At 33.6% G+C, this 13,833-nt stretch overlaps 2 protein-coding genes across 2 annotated transcripts; both read left to right on the forward strand.

The window, feature by feature from the left end:
• The first annotated feature begins 1,821 nt into the window (after positions 1–1,821).
• LOC116125907 (dirigent protein 22-like) lies at positions 1,822–2,590 on the forward strand. Its single transcript, XM_031411620.1, has one exon. It carries the CDS (start codon positions 1,892–1,894, stop codon positions 2,486–2,488), a length of 597 nt encoding a protein of 198 aa, XP_031267480.1. The 5' UTR covers positions 1,822–1,891; the 3' UTR covers positions 2,489–2,590.
• A 5,893-nt stretch (positions 2,591–8,483) lies between these two features.
• On the forward strand, positions 8,484–9,090 carry LOC116125902 (dirigent protein 22-like). The gene has a single exon (XM_031411612.1). The coding sequence runs from the start codon at positions 8,484–8,486 to the stop codon at positions 9,057–9,059; it is 576 nt and encodes a 191-aa protein (XP_031267472.1). The 3' UTR covers positions 9,060–9,090.
• Positions 9,091–13,833: the final 4,743 nt, after the last annotated feature.

Raw genomic sequence — 13,833 nt, forward strand, 5'->3', positions numbered from 1 at the left:
AATTACAGGAATAAAATTTAATTTTTCATAAAAGTAAAAGCAAACCGTGTTGACTACTTCGAATTGGAAAAATCTAACATTGATTCTAGGGTTGGTGGGACATTTTGCTATGCCCTTTATTACTTTTCTTTCTAGACGGTTGATTTATAAATCTTTCAAAAAATATGTAATACTTGTTTACTTCTCATATTTGTTGTCAAAAAATAAAAATAAAAATCATGAATATAACTAAAAAAATGTAAAAATAACACCATAAATCTCTATATTATTAAGTTTTAATTGTTAAAATAAACAATAGGAGAGCAATTTGATAATATTTTCCAACTTATAACATAATTAATTTGAACGGCTCAATAACAGTTTATTAACAATGAAATTTTTTTTTTATTTCAAAATTTTCATAAAGATTTTATTATTATATCATATTTCAGGGAAGTCAACCCTAATATTCAAGAGTAAACAACTTTTTCCCACCCAATGTTTGTCTTAATGATACTTTTTCATCCAAAAGTTTCAAAATACCACTTTCCCACCTAAAGTTTATATTCCGTTAATACCTAAATACACTTTACTTTTGTAACCAACGTTCTGCGAGCTACCAAGAGCCAGAGTGAGAGGGGTTTTGTGGAATAGAGGTCGATGGATCAAATGGTGGTGACCAATTAAATATTCATCCCTAAAATCAGTCGAAAATCAGCTAAGAATAGAGAGATCAAGTATCAAAGTAAAATGAGTTTTATAGATAGGAAATCAGAGGTTCAAATGGTGGTGATAGAGAGAATTTTTGCTACCGTAATCGGCTATAATTGACTTTGGATAGTAATAGAATATAAATTTTGGATGCAAAAATAGCATTTTAAAACTTTTTTAGTGAAAAGTGTTATTAAGGTAAACCTTGGGTTGGAAAAAGTCGTTTACCCAATATTCAATTACAAAAAGTACATGCCAGAATTTTCTGTTAAGTTAGCATTATTAGAACATGTGATTTCTGATTTCTGGCTCTCGTTGACAAAAAAAAGTCTCACAAATTTCAAACTAAACATATCAAATCAAACCAACCCACTCCGTTTATATAGTTTATTATTATCATATAATGAAAAAAAAGATCTTAATAATAGGAGTATTTAACATTTTGACTAAAAATTCAGTCACTATTGACTTAGCAACTATTTATTATTAAATATCTAGAATAACTTGATAATATACAAAGCTTTTACTGTATAGATTAAAGGTAAATAAGAAAAAAAAATTGATAAACTTTTTTCGCTATCTTTCTCTCACAAATATGACATAACAGTTCATAATTGGTCAAACAAAATCTATTGCAAGTTAAACAATTGCGAACTGTTAGGTGGCGTTTGTGAAAGAAAGTTAGTGAAAAGTGTTTGTCAGTATAGTTTTACTTATCCAAAGATAAATATTGGCCATTAACTTAAAAATAAAAAATCAAACAACCACAACTTGTTTTTTTACTCACACGATTAATTTTTTTTAAATATTTAGAGTTAAGAATTTTCATGTTAACCATAATATATGAAGTTTTTAACGTGCAAATTAAAGGAAAATGATTTATCATTAAGTTAGTAATTGATTAACTTGTAAATAAGTTTTGTCTGTTCGTTATGGGTCTTATTTACTCAATTACTAACAGTCACGTCAAGAACGTGGAAAGAAAATTCGTTAAATTATGAACTGATCTATTATATATATATATATAATATATATATATTAATATATATATATATATAATATATATATATATGTGTGTGTGCGCGCGCGTGCGCCGCTTGCTAATTTCCAAAATCCAATATAAATGTTCACGTATACAGAAAAACAAAAATATCACCATTATAGACTCCATTTAATTCTTTAACTTTACCCTCCAAAAGCCATGGCCACCGTCGCCGCCGCTGCCACCACCACCCTCCCAAAACTCATCCCAATTCTTCTCATAATCCTCCTCTCCACCACCCTAACCTCTGCAAATCCAACACAACTTCTCCAAAACCCTCTCCCAAAATCCCTTGGCCTCAAAAAGCAAAAGCTCAGCCACCTCCACTTCTATTTCCACGACATTGTCGGCGGCAAAAACCCCACCGCCGTTCGCGTCGCCCAGGCCGCCATGACCAACAAATCCCCCACCCTCTTCGGCGTCCTGGTCATGATGGACGACCCTTTGACGATGCAGCCGGAACCCAGCTCCACCCCGGTGGGGAGAGCGCAGGGCATTTACTCTTCGGCTTCTCAAAGCGAGACCGCATTGTTGATGGTGATGAATTTTGCATTCACTCACGGTAAGTATAACGGCAGTACTCTCAGTGTTCTTGGCCGCAACGCCGTGTTCAATACCGTGAGGGAGTTGCCGATCGTCGGCGGGACGGGGCTTTTCCGGTTTGCTTCCGGCTATGCTCAGGCGAAGACTCATACTTTTGACTTGAAGTCTGGCGATGCTGTTGTGGAATATAATGTTTATGTGTTTCATTATTGAATTAATTAGAATTAATTAAAGTTTAATTTCGGTTTTTGTTTTAAAATTTTGGAAAGATTTTGAATAAATTAATGAATTATTGTCATCCTTTTATTGGCTTAATCACATGTGTGTCTTATAATTATGCTAATTTTTATTCAATTGGGTTAACTAAATTAATGGGATTATTTATTTTCTTTTTAAAAAAGTATTAAAAAAATCGTTATTTTGTAAGGGCGTGTTTGATATTTTTAAGAGGGTTTTTGATATTTTGTAGAAATACTAGAAAAGTTTAGTTAATTATTGAGAGATTTTTAATATTTTCCTAACGAAATGGATGAATTTAGTATTAAACGATCTCATAGTAAGGGTGTCAATCGAGCCGAGTTTGAGCCAATCAGATTTCAACTCGACTTAGTTTGACTTGAGTTTGGGCTCGAAAAGATCAATTGGAAAAGCAAAAAAACAAAAAACTGGAGAGTTTTTTTGGTGAGTTCGAGCTTGAACTCAAATTTCCAATCTTAAGCTCGAGTTTGAACTCGAATTTTTATTGTTAAGCTTGAGCTTGACACTTTAGTAAACGAGCCGAGTTCAATTAGCCTAAAACTTTGATCGGTTCAGCTTGTTTACACTCCTATCTCATAAGATGGAAATAAAATAAACCCTCCATTAACAGTAGTGTATTATGCTACATAATAATTATTTTTGCCGGCAAAAAATTAATCATTTCTTGTGAATTTATTGGTTAATTTCATTTGATGTTGAAAAATAGCTAAGTAAAAAATGCTCTAGTGGTATTAGACATCCTGAAAAATATTATAAAACCCTATAAATCATTTAGAAAGAAAAAAAATCCCCTAAACCACAATATATTTAAAAATAAATTAAATAATTAATAGACGTTTTCAACTTAATTATCTCTCTTGAGCGTATGAAAAAAACTCAACATCTACTTGAAAACAAACAAATGGAAACATCATCTACTTTGAAAACAAACAAAATCCCGTGCCTTTCTCTACCACAAATGTTGGTGAGAGTCACTTTTAATCCATATTTTTGAGAATAGTAAAATTAAAATTTTAAAAATAAATATCATGTTAAGAGAGACGAATCTAAATCATATACAACGTAGTTTTAAGTATAAAGGGCGATTATACTCAATTTAAAATTTTAATTACTTGATTATTAATTTCTAACCATATATATTTATATAATTAAATATAATATAATATAATATAATATAAAGTTAAATATAGATAACTAGCATATAAGGATCCATGCCCATAAATGGTAAGAAATAACCAGCTTTTGATATGGTCCATATGGACCGCACATTTTTGTGAAATTTATTTATGTGAATGCCGAAGCTTGGGCGGCCAAAGAATTTGGACAATAAAGCCGAGAGACTAGAAAGTTTTTTTTTTTTTTTTCTCGATATAGACAAGTTATTTTTTTTTTTATGTGCATCTCAATTAATTTCTCAAAACTGGTCAGATAAGAGTTTTGGTGACTACTCCTATTTGCAATTGAAAAGAGATTTGAACTTAAGATCTTTTGAATAATACATTCAATAGTCCTTATCAAACCACTTGATCATCCGAGGGTTAGTTTTTTAAAAAAAAAAAAAAAATTTCTTTTACTATAATTTATGCCTAAATAATTTATATAATCCGATGGGCCAAAAAAAAAAAAAAAAATGTATTAAAGCAAAGAATATTACTAATCATTTAAGTTATTCTATACAAACATATGTATTATAAACGGAATGAATGAATGTATGTATAAAATCAACTCATTAAATGTTTAATAAATATATATAAACAATGTGTCAATTAAAGATTAATGTTTGATCAATTTGTATGCATTAATTTATACATGTAGAATTCTCTACTTAGAATATCCTGATAATTTTATCATAATTATTCTTGAATATCGTTATATTCATCTCATTGGATTAAAATAATATCTTATAACTTAAATCAAATTGGCAATTGTATATAAACATGATAATAACAAAATTAATATCAAAATATATTAGTTAGAGAATAATTAGATTAAAAAAAAGAAAAAAAGAAAAAGTCCCATTTCAATTGCACAAGACCTTCTAAAACCTCCTTTTACAAAATTACAAAAAAAAAGAAAAAAAAAGAAAAAAAGAAAATTAGAGCCATTTAGAGCTTGAAAGTAAAACTACAAAAATTCAAACTACAATTGCTAAAGTCAGCTCATGCTTAGCTGGATTCTTTTTCCTAGACATTAACCTTTACACCAACTTTTTTTATTTTTTTTCTTTTCGGCCTTCATTTTGGGCTCATAAATACCTTTCATTCATTCATTTTTACAGCTTATTCTACTTCCAAGTTTACGGAAAAAATGGAACTATTGGTACTTGACTAGCAAACTAAAAAAACCTCATATCTTTAAGACATCCAATTTCAAAGTATGAAAATAATTTTTTTCATGTCACCTCATAAATACCCTTCATTTATTCATTCGTTATTATTATTATTATTGTTTTATATTTTAAAAGAGTTAATGACTCATTCCTTTCACTTGTACTATATATTCCTACCATCGTTATTTCTAAAATAAATTTTTAGATAATTAAATCGAAAGTTTAGAAAAAAGTAAAGCTAAATACAATCCTTATAAATAATCCCAAGAACATGATACAGTTAAACAACACAAAAACTATATAAATTAAGATAACTACCAATACTTTGAACAAAAAAATAGCAATAATATTTTGTATTACTTATAATCTGATATATCTCATTGCAAATCTTCTTTATTTCTNAATTTATGCCTAAATAATTTATATAATCCGATGGGCCAAAAAAAAAAAAAAAAATGTATTAAAGCAAAGAATATTACTAATCATTTAAGTTCTTCTATACAAACATATGTATCATTAACGGAATGAGTGAATGTATGTATAAAATCAACTCATTAAATGTTTAATAAATATATATAAATAATGTGTCAATCAAAGGTTAATGTTTTATCAATTTGTATGCATTAATTTATACATGTAGTAACACTCACAAAGTAATTCTCTATTTAGAATATCTTGATAATTTCATCATGACGATTCTTGAATATCGTTATATTCATCTCATTGGATTAAAATAATATCTTATAACTTAAATCCAATTAGTAATTCTATATAAACACGAAAATAACAAAATTAATATCAAAACATATTAGTTAGAGAATAATTAGATTAAAAAAAGAAAAAAAGAAATAGTCCCTTTTCAATTACAAGAAGACCTTCTTTGACCTCCTTTTATAGCCTTTTAGACCTTGAAGGAAAAATTACAAAAAAAATTTATAGCCTTTAATAGCTTGAAAGTAAAACTACAAAAATTCAAACTATAATTGCTAAAATCAGCTCATGCTTAGCTGGATTCTTTTTCCTAGACATTTACTTTTGAGCAACACTATACTCACAAACACTTTTCATTAACTTTCTCTCATAAACACCACATGTCAGTTCACAATTCGTTAATTCACATAGGTCTTGTCTGATCAAACAAATCACAAACTCCCACATAGAGTTAGTAAGAGGGGTTTGTTAGGTTAGTATTATTGTTAACTTTTACACCAACTTTTTTTATTTTTTTCTTTTCGGCCTTCATTTTGAGCTCCCTGAATAACCTTATTCTACTTCCAAGTTTACGGAAAAAATGGAGCTATTGGTAATTCACTAGTAAACTAAAAAAACCTCATGTCTTTAAGACATCCAATTTCAAAGTAAGAAAATAATTTTTTTCATGGCACCTCATAAATACCCTTCATTCATTCATTCATTATTATTATTGTTTTATATTTTAAAAAAGTTAATGACTCATTCCTTTCACTTGTGCTATATACTCCTACCATTGTTATTTCTAAAATAATTTTTTAGATAATTAAATTGAAAGTTCAGAAAAAAGTAAAGCTAAATACAATCTTTACAAATAATCTCAAGAACATGATACAATTAAACAACACAAAAAATATATAAATTAAGATAACTACCAATACTTTGAAGAAAAAAATAGCAATAATATTTTGTATTACTTATAATCTGATATATCTCATTGCAAATCTTCTTTATTTCCATTAAAACTATCTTTATTGTCCTAAAATGATTTGAATAGCATAAAAAAAAAATTGGGTTTATGAGATAATAGTGGGGTGTCAAAAGTAAAAAATAGAAAATTATAGTTGATTTGAATAATTAATATAAGGATGAATTTCTCATTATAAAATTTATTAAAAAGTGGTGGTTTCTTTAGTCCATTAATGAGGTGCCAATAGATCTATTTTTAGAGAAACCAACTCAAATTTTCTAAGCTAAATTATCTCAAATCTTGTTTCTAAAATTTATATATCCAGAGATTCAGACCTAGGTCTTGTAAAGTTTTTACTAGTATTTTCATTCATAATTGATTTAATTTCCGATTTGATATATAAATAATTTTTTTTTTTAATTTAATAGAAGGAGAACATTATATATACACCAATAGAAATTTTTTTTTGGATAAATATACGACAATATATTTATTTGCATTTCTCAAACTGTTTCCTTTCAAAACTATTATTGACTTAGAAAATTATGGTATTTGTGATCCTAATATATATAATACAAGATGGCTTTACATAATGGGTCATGGGCTTGGTGGATTCTATCAATGGGCTTTGGTATAACTAAGTGATGGCCCATGGGTTTTTAGCTCAACGTAAATTTCCAAAAACATATATATGATTGAAGTGAGGAAAACTAGTAATCTTTACTTAATACGTAAAAATTTTGGTTAATATCAAATTTGTTTTCTTCTTAACAAAAAAAAAAAAAAAAAAAAAAAAAAAAAAAAAAAAAAAAAAAAAATATATCTTGACTTTGAAACTCACAGTTCAGTCACTTTCATATTTTTAGGTAAGGATTTAAATCCGAATTTGAGATCGCTCCTAAAAAAATTTGCTTACATATGCTAATAATTTTGTGCTATAAAAGAGCAAGCATCTCTATATAATATATAATTATATTAAAACCTGTTTAATACCGTTAGATCTAATCATGACTAAAGACATTTATATATAAGAATCTACAATGAATATGTATGTTTAATTATATCAGGACGATCCTGACTAAAGAGCTATTGATATATAATTTTTCAAGTTTTGTATTCTAACTAGCTAGGTTTGAATAATATCAAATTTTGGTGACATAGAATGTACCAAATATTGGATCCTTGAAAGTATGTATCTTACTGATAAATAATATTTCTGTGCAATACATATTCCAAGATTCAGATTCGACTCATTCTATGCATTTTCATGATTTTGATTACCTCCTTGAATTTAATTTAATAAAGAATTAGACATTCTCTGTTTTGAATGAATTTTATATTATATAAAAGAAAACTTCATTCTATCAAGAAGAGAAACGTTTTTGGAGTGGAGATAAAGAAAAAAATTTATCATGTGTTATATACAATAACCTTTATTAATTAATATATATATGAATATAAGGTAATGTTATTGCAATATAGTATATGATAAACTACATGGAGTGGATTGGATAGAGACTCTTGGATGTATACCCAAGAGAGAGATCATGAATTCAAGTCTCTCATTAATTGCTAATAATGATAACCACTAGAGCTCTTACCAGTCGATAGTTCTAATGTCATGAAAAATTAATTGAGGTGCACGTAAACTAGTCCGAACACATTCCGTCATATATATATATATATATATAGTTCTACTAATGTGTTTAATGTGTTAAAGCCATGCAAAGACGTTCAATCAATGATTTTCATGATAATTATTTAATCTTTTTAGTTAATGTTATATTGATGTTGCATATAAAATATTTATCTTCATTAATTAATATAGCAATGATTAAAACAAAAATTATTTAAGGATTAATTTACTCGATAAAGAGAAGCTTTATTTCATTAATTAAGGATTATATAAGCTCGTTCATTTATTTCATTCTCCAAAATTAAGCTCAAACTAGTTCATTTCCATGGTCAAATCCTTCATTACTCTCTCTCCGTTTCTTCTAATTATTTTCTCCACTCTCATCTCTGCAAATCCTGGTCGAAATTTCTCCGAAACCCTATCTCCATCTTCTCTAGGGCTCAAAAAACAGAAGCTAACCCACCTTCACTTCTACTTCCATGATTTCATCACTGCAAAACACCCAACAACTCTCCAAATCGTCCAGCCAGCCACAACCAATAACTCATCTTCAACTTCCTTCGGCTCTGTGTGGGTGATGGACGATCCTTTGACCGTCGCGCCTGAGCTTAGCTCGAAGCTCGTAGGAAGAGCGCAGGGGTTTTATGGTTCTGCATCACAAAGTGAGTTTGGATTCTTGATGGTGTTAAATTTTGCTTTCACTGGAGGCAAGTTCAATGGTAGTACTCTTAGTGTTTTGGGGCGCAATACTATTTTTTCGGCGGTGAGGGAAATGTCAATCGTCGGTGGTAGCGGTGTTTTCAGGTTTGCTCGTGGCTTTGCTCAGGCGAAGACTCATACTGTTGATTTAAATACTAGAAATGCTGTCGTGGAGTATAACGTTTATGTACTCCATTATTGATTGGAATTTAACTTTATTTTATTTGGTGTATTATTTATTTTCTTTTACTCTTATGTATGTTTCCTTGTGGTCTCTTAAAAATGTATGACAGTTTTGAAATAAATATTTATTTTATGATTAATTGCATCTTTTGGGTAAAAACTCTACATTAATGTGATCACTATTACATTATGAGAAAAGGAAATTTGTAAAATAATTAAATTTTGTTAGAGTGGTCTAATGGTAGAAGGAGAATTTGGATATACATAAGCTATAAATCCATGTTACATTTCTCTTCTCCAAAATCCTATTACCTTATAAGACAAGTTCAATGATAATTAACCATCGCCAAGTGACCTGATGGTAAAAGAATAAAAAAAGGTTTTATGAATTCTTAAGTTCAAGTCTCCACATGCCTTAATAGGGTTGACCACTGAAAGACTTACTTGGTCATCAATTTCAAGGTCCCAGAAGATTAGTTGAGGTGCGTGCAAGCTAGCCCAAACACCCTTGATAGTCTTTCTCAGTGTTTTGGGGTGCAATGCCATTTTTTCGGCAAAGAGGGAAATGCTGATCAATGGTGGTAGCGGCGCTTTCTGGTCTACTCGTGGCTGTATGCTTAGGTAAAGACTCACACCGTTGATATAAACACTAAAAATGTCGTCGTGGAGTACAATGTCTATGTCCTCCATTATTGACCAAAAACTATTATATATCAACCATAAATATATTGGTGTGAACTGATCAATATTTGTTATAAAAGAAGAAAGGTTACAAACCATATGTATTGTGATCAATTAGTAGAGTAATTTAAACACTATATATGGGTTTATCTATGAAATTAAGAATATTTTTGTGCTCTATTTGTACTGCTTTAACAACCTCATTAAATTTATTGTATCTATTTAGTTTGTGTATGATTTATTTTTTCATACATGTATATCAATCATAACGTTTGTCTTATGCTTCGGCGTGATCTCTTCACAACTTTTGGGTAAAAGCTCTATATTAATATTGTTATGCCTAAAAAATCAAGGCTGGCATAAGCTCACACCAGCACGGGCTAATCAGAGTTCAAGAAGGCTTTGTGTTGTCCAGACGCTGCCACGTCACACAAGGACGGAAGAGGTAAGGCTATCGTCAGTGTGGCAGGTGAAAGCCTGACTTGTGAGTGGCTAGGAATGATCCACCTGCCTAAGCCCTACGCGATTTAAAGATATCTCCTGTGCAGACAACCAATGGGAAGCAGGTTAGGAATTGTACCACACCTGCCCGACTGCAGAATCATGATTACTACCTTGAATCCCTTGACTATAAATTGGGGGCTCCTTTCTCATTTAGGGGATTGGCTCATTTCTTTAGTTTTCAAAAGCAGACTCTCTCTCTGTATTTAAGTTTTCTTTATATTATAACTTAGCTCGCTGTACGCGACCTGACTGTAATCATCCATTAATATATATATAGTGGACATAAGATTCTCTTTTGAGCATCCGAACCACTTAAAAATCGCTCTTGTCTCTTCTCTCGTTGCACATTTCCATATCACGTGAGAGTTGTTGGTATCAAAATCAAGCATCAATAGTTTGGTGCGAGAATGAGGGTCTAATTTAGTATCCGCTCTTCATCAGGAATCTCTGACCGATTGGTCATATCCATCAGCAAATGGCTCATGGTTTTGAAACTGAGCGAACCAACCTCGACAATGAGGAAATCCCCTGGGTATAGGATGTCACTTCTTCCGAAGTGTCTCTAGTCCAACATAGTACCATGGTGGATATTCCTTCGAGCTCACAACTCGACCCAGCCATGATGGATTACCTAGAAAGGTTCAACAATACTCTCCAACTGGTTAGCCAAAGTTTAGACCGTTTGGATCGGGTTGTACCACCAGAGTCCAACAAGGCAGTGCCACCTCCAAAGACACCTACAAGTCACACGAAAGCATGGAAAAGGGCGAAAACCCGTACCACCCGCACTGTAGCGCGTAAGAGCAAGGGAAAACAAGTGGCAAACAGTGGGCTGAAAGGCTTCGAGGGACTAGCGAACACCGGTCATGCAACAGGTAGAATACCCGTGGCATTGCGACTTAGCGACATGTCGCAGCATGAGCCGTCCCACGCCATGTTGCATAGGCACTCCCACAAAAGTACAAGGTAGGGAGATTCCCAATTCACCAACATTATGACCTCGACTGTCATCATATGGGAAACCCCTGTCGTTCGTGGGTTGTTTTGACCACCGCGGAGGTTAGGAAAACTCCCCGAGCTATTCAATGCCTTCACATGGCCCTAGCCAGCGTGTGTTGAGGTTCGTCGGAGCTTTCGGACGAGTTGAGGAAGAGTCCGATTTACAGTCTTTCCTCAACCATAACTGTGAGGGTTGAACCCATGTTGCGGAAAGTGATCCTCAGATAGCTCTACTATCTCAAATTGAGGAATTACAGCGAGTTTTGTATCAACTTAAAGCTCAACAGAATGAGTGTGAGAAGGTCTCTAAGGTGTCTTCCTTTTTTCCAATAGTGTTAGCTGCCCCTTTCCCGTCGAGATTCAGAATGCCCGATATGCGGGCGTTTGATGGGAATTCTGATCCACAGGATCACCTCTACGAGTTCAACGACTTTATGGAACTCCACCAAGTCTCCTACTTGGCCAAATGTCCCTGCTTGGCAATAACTTTGACTGCCCATGCCAAGCATTGGTTTAGATTGCTTCCCGCAGGATCTATCAGCTCGTGGCAACAAATGAGCTTGTCATTCTTAAGGCACTTCCAAGTGAAAAGGAAGTTCTCGATACCGTTGAGCTATCTAAGCAACATACAGTAGAAGATGAATGAGTCCCTTCAGTCTTACATAGATAGATTCCACAAGGAATTCCAGAAAGTGCCTCACACTCTTGAAGAGTCCGTTCGGACTCTCATTATTATGGGGGTTCACCCGCAGATTGACTTGTGGAAAGAATTGCAATCTAAGGACAATGTTTCCCTCACTTGCTTCTCCGACCTCACTGAGAAGTATCTCCGAATCAAAAATTTCGTGGCTGCTCTTAATCGTCACGACCCCGGTTCCTCGACTAGTGCTCCCAACCGAGGGGAGAACAGTAAAATGGCTGATTGCATATGGGCTAATGATGATCAGCGGAAAGGAAAGAAGCAGTGATTTGAGCCCAAAAAATCTTATGCCTAAGTTCCCTGTTGCAATCACGACAAAAGCCAATACACTCCTTTGAATGCCTCAGTGTTGGCCATTCTGGATAAATCAGAGGAGGCCAGCCTGCTTGGAGAGCCAGAGCCCATAAAGAATCCCCCTCAGCCAAGAACAACAAAAAATATTGCCATTACCATTGGAATAATAGGCATCACAATGATAAGTGTCGGACTCTCAAGCAAGCAATTGAAGACCTCATCAGACAGAAGCACTACAAGGAGTATGTTGATGGTCTGACTCCCATTCAGGAAAAGGATCAAGAGGAACAAGGGAAAAAACGCCGTGGTCATAAGGGTTTCTACTGTGTGGGGATCATATTTGGAGGACCATACCTCGTAGGAAATTCTAGAGGTGCCCAAGAAAGGTATGCTCGGGAAGCTCGTCATGACCCCGTGAGTGTGATGAGCACGGCATCGCGGCCTGCTAAGGTTTGCAGGGAAGAAGAGATTACCTTCTTAGAGAAAGACACGGTGCGATTGCATCATCCCCATGAGGATGCATTCATCACCGTGCCTGAAATAGGTCGATGCAAAGTCCACAGGATGTTAGTGGATAATGGAAGCGCTGTGAATATCCTGTTTTCGTGAGCTTTCGAAAAAGTGCAATTGGACGAGGCAGACCTGAAGCTTGCCTCTATCTCTCTCTACGGTTTTACTGGGGATCATCTAATTCCTAAGAGAACGATTGCACTCCTTGTCACGTTAGGTGAAACTAACAAAATGACCAAGATGACGAAGTTCTTGGTAGTAGACCGCCCGTCCGCCTTTAATGGCATTCTGCAACAACCTCTACTATGAAGTTTTAAGGCCGTCACCTCCATCTATCATTTGAAAATGAAGTTCCCCACTCTGATAGGGATTGAGGAAGTAAAAAGATCTCAACGCGAATCTCACGACTGCCACGTAAGAGCATGTAAGGGAAAATGAAGGCCAATAGGCATCCTCGAGCAAGCTATGACAATCAGCAAGATAGAGCCGCAGCCCAGCCCAGCCCAGTAGAGGACAACATGGACCTACACATCTAGGAGTGCCCTTATAGTAGGCCAGTTGAGAATTTATCTGAGATATTAATTGAACAAAATGAGCCGACTCGAGTGTTGAGAATTGGAAGTAATCTCAACCCCAGCTTGCTAAAAGCTTAATGAGCTTCCTTAGAGAGAATGTTGACGTCTTTGTATGGACCCATGCTGATATGATCGGTATTAGCCCGAATATGATATGTCATGCACTCAATGTTGACAATGCAGCCAAGCTAGTTCGCCAGAAGAGAAGAGCCATGGATCCGGAGCGCTATGCTGCCTTGAAAAGTGAGGTAGATAAGCTCATTTCAAACATGTTTATTCGAGAGATGTGTTACCCGAGTTGAGTTGCCAATCTAGTCTTAGTAAAGAAGCCCAATGGAAAGTGGCGAACATGCGTCGACTTCACTGACCTCAACAAAGCCTATTCGAAAGATAGTTTTCCCTTGCCAAGGATCGACCAACTCGTCAATGCCACATCCGGGCACGAGCTACTGAGCTTTATGGACGCCTATTTAGGGTATAATCAGATCCCGATGTACGCACCTGACGAAGAGCATACCTCGTTCATTACA

This window comes from Pistacia vera, unplaced genomic scaffold (genome assembly GCF_008641045.1).
Source record: "Pistacia vera cultivar Batoury unplaced genomic scaffold, PisVer_v2 Contig173, whole genome shotgun sequence".
Lineage (NCBI taxonomy): Eukaryota > Viridiplantae > Streptophyta > Magnoliopsida > Sapindales > Anacardiaceae > Pistacia > Pistacia vera.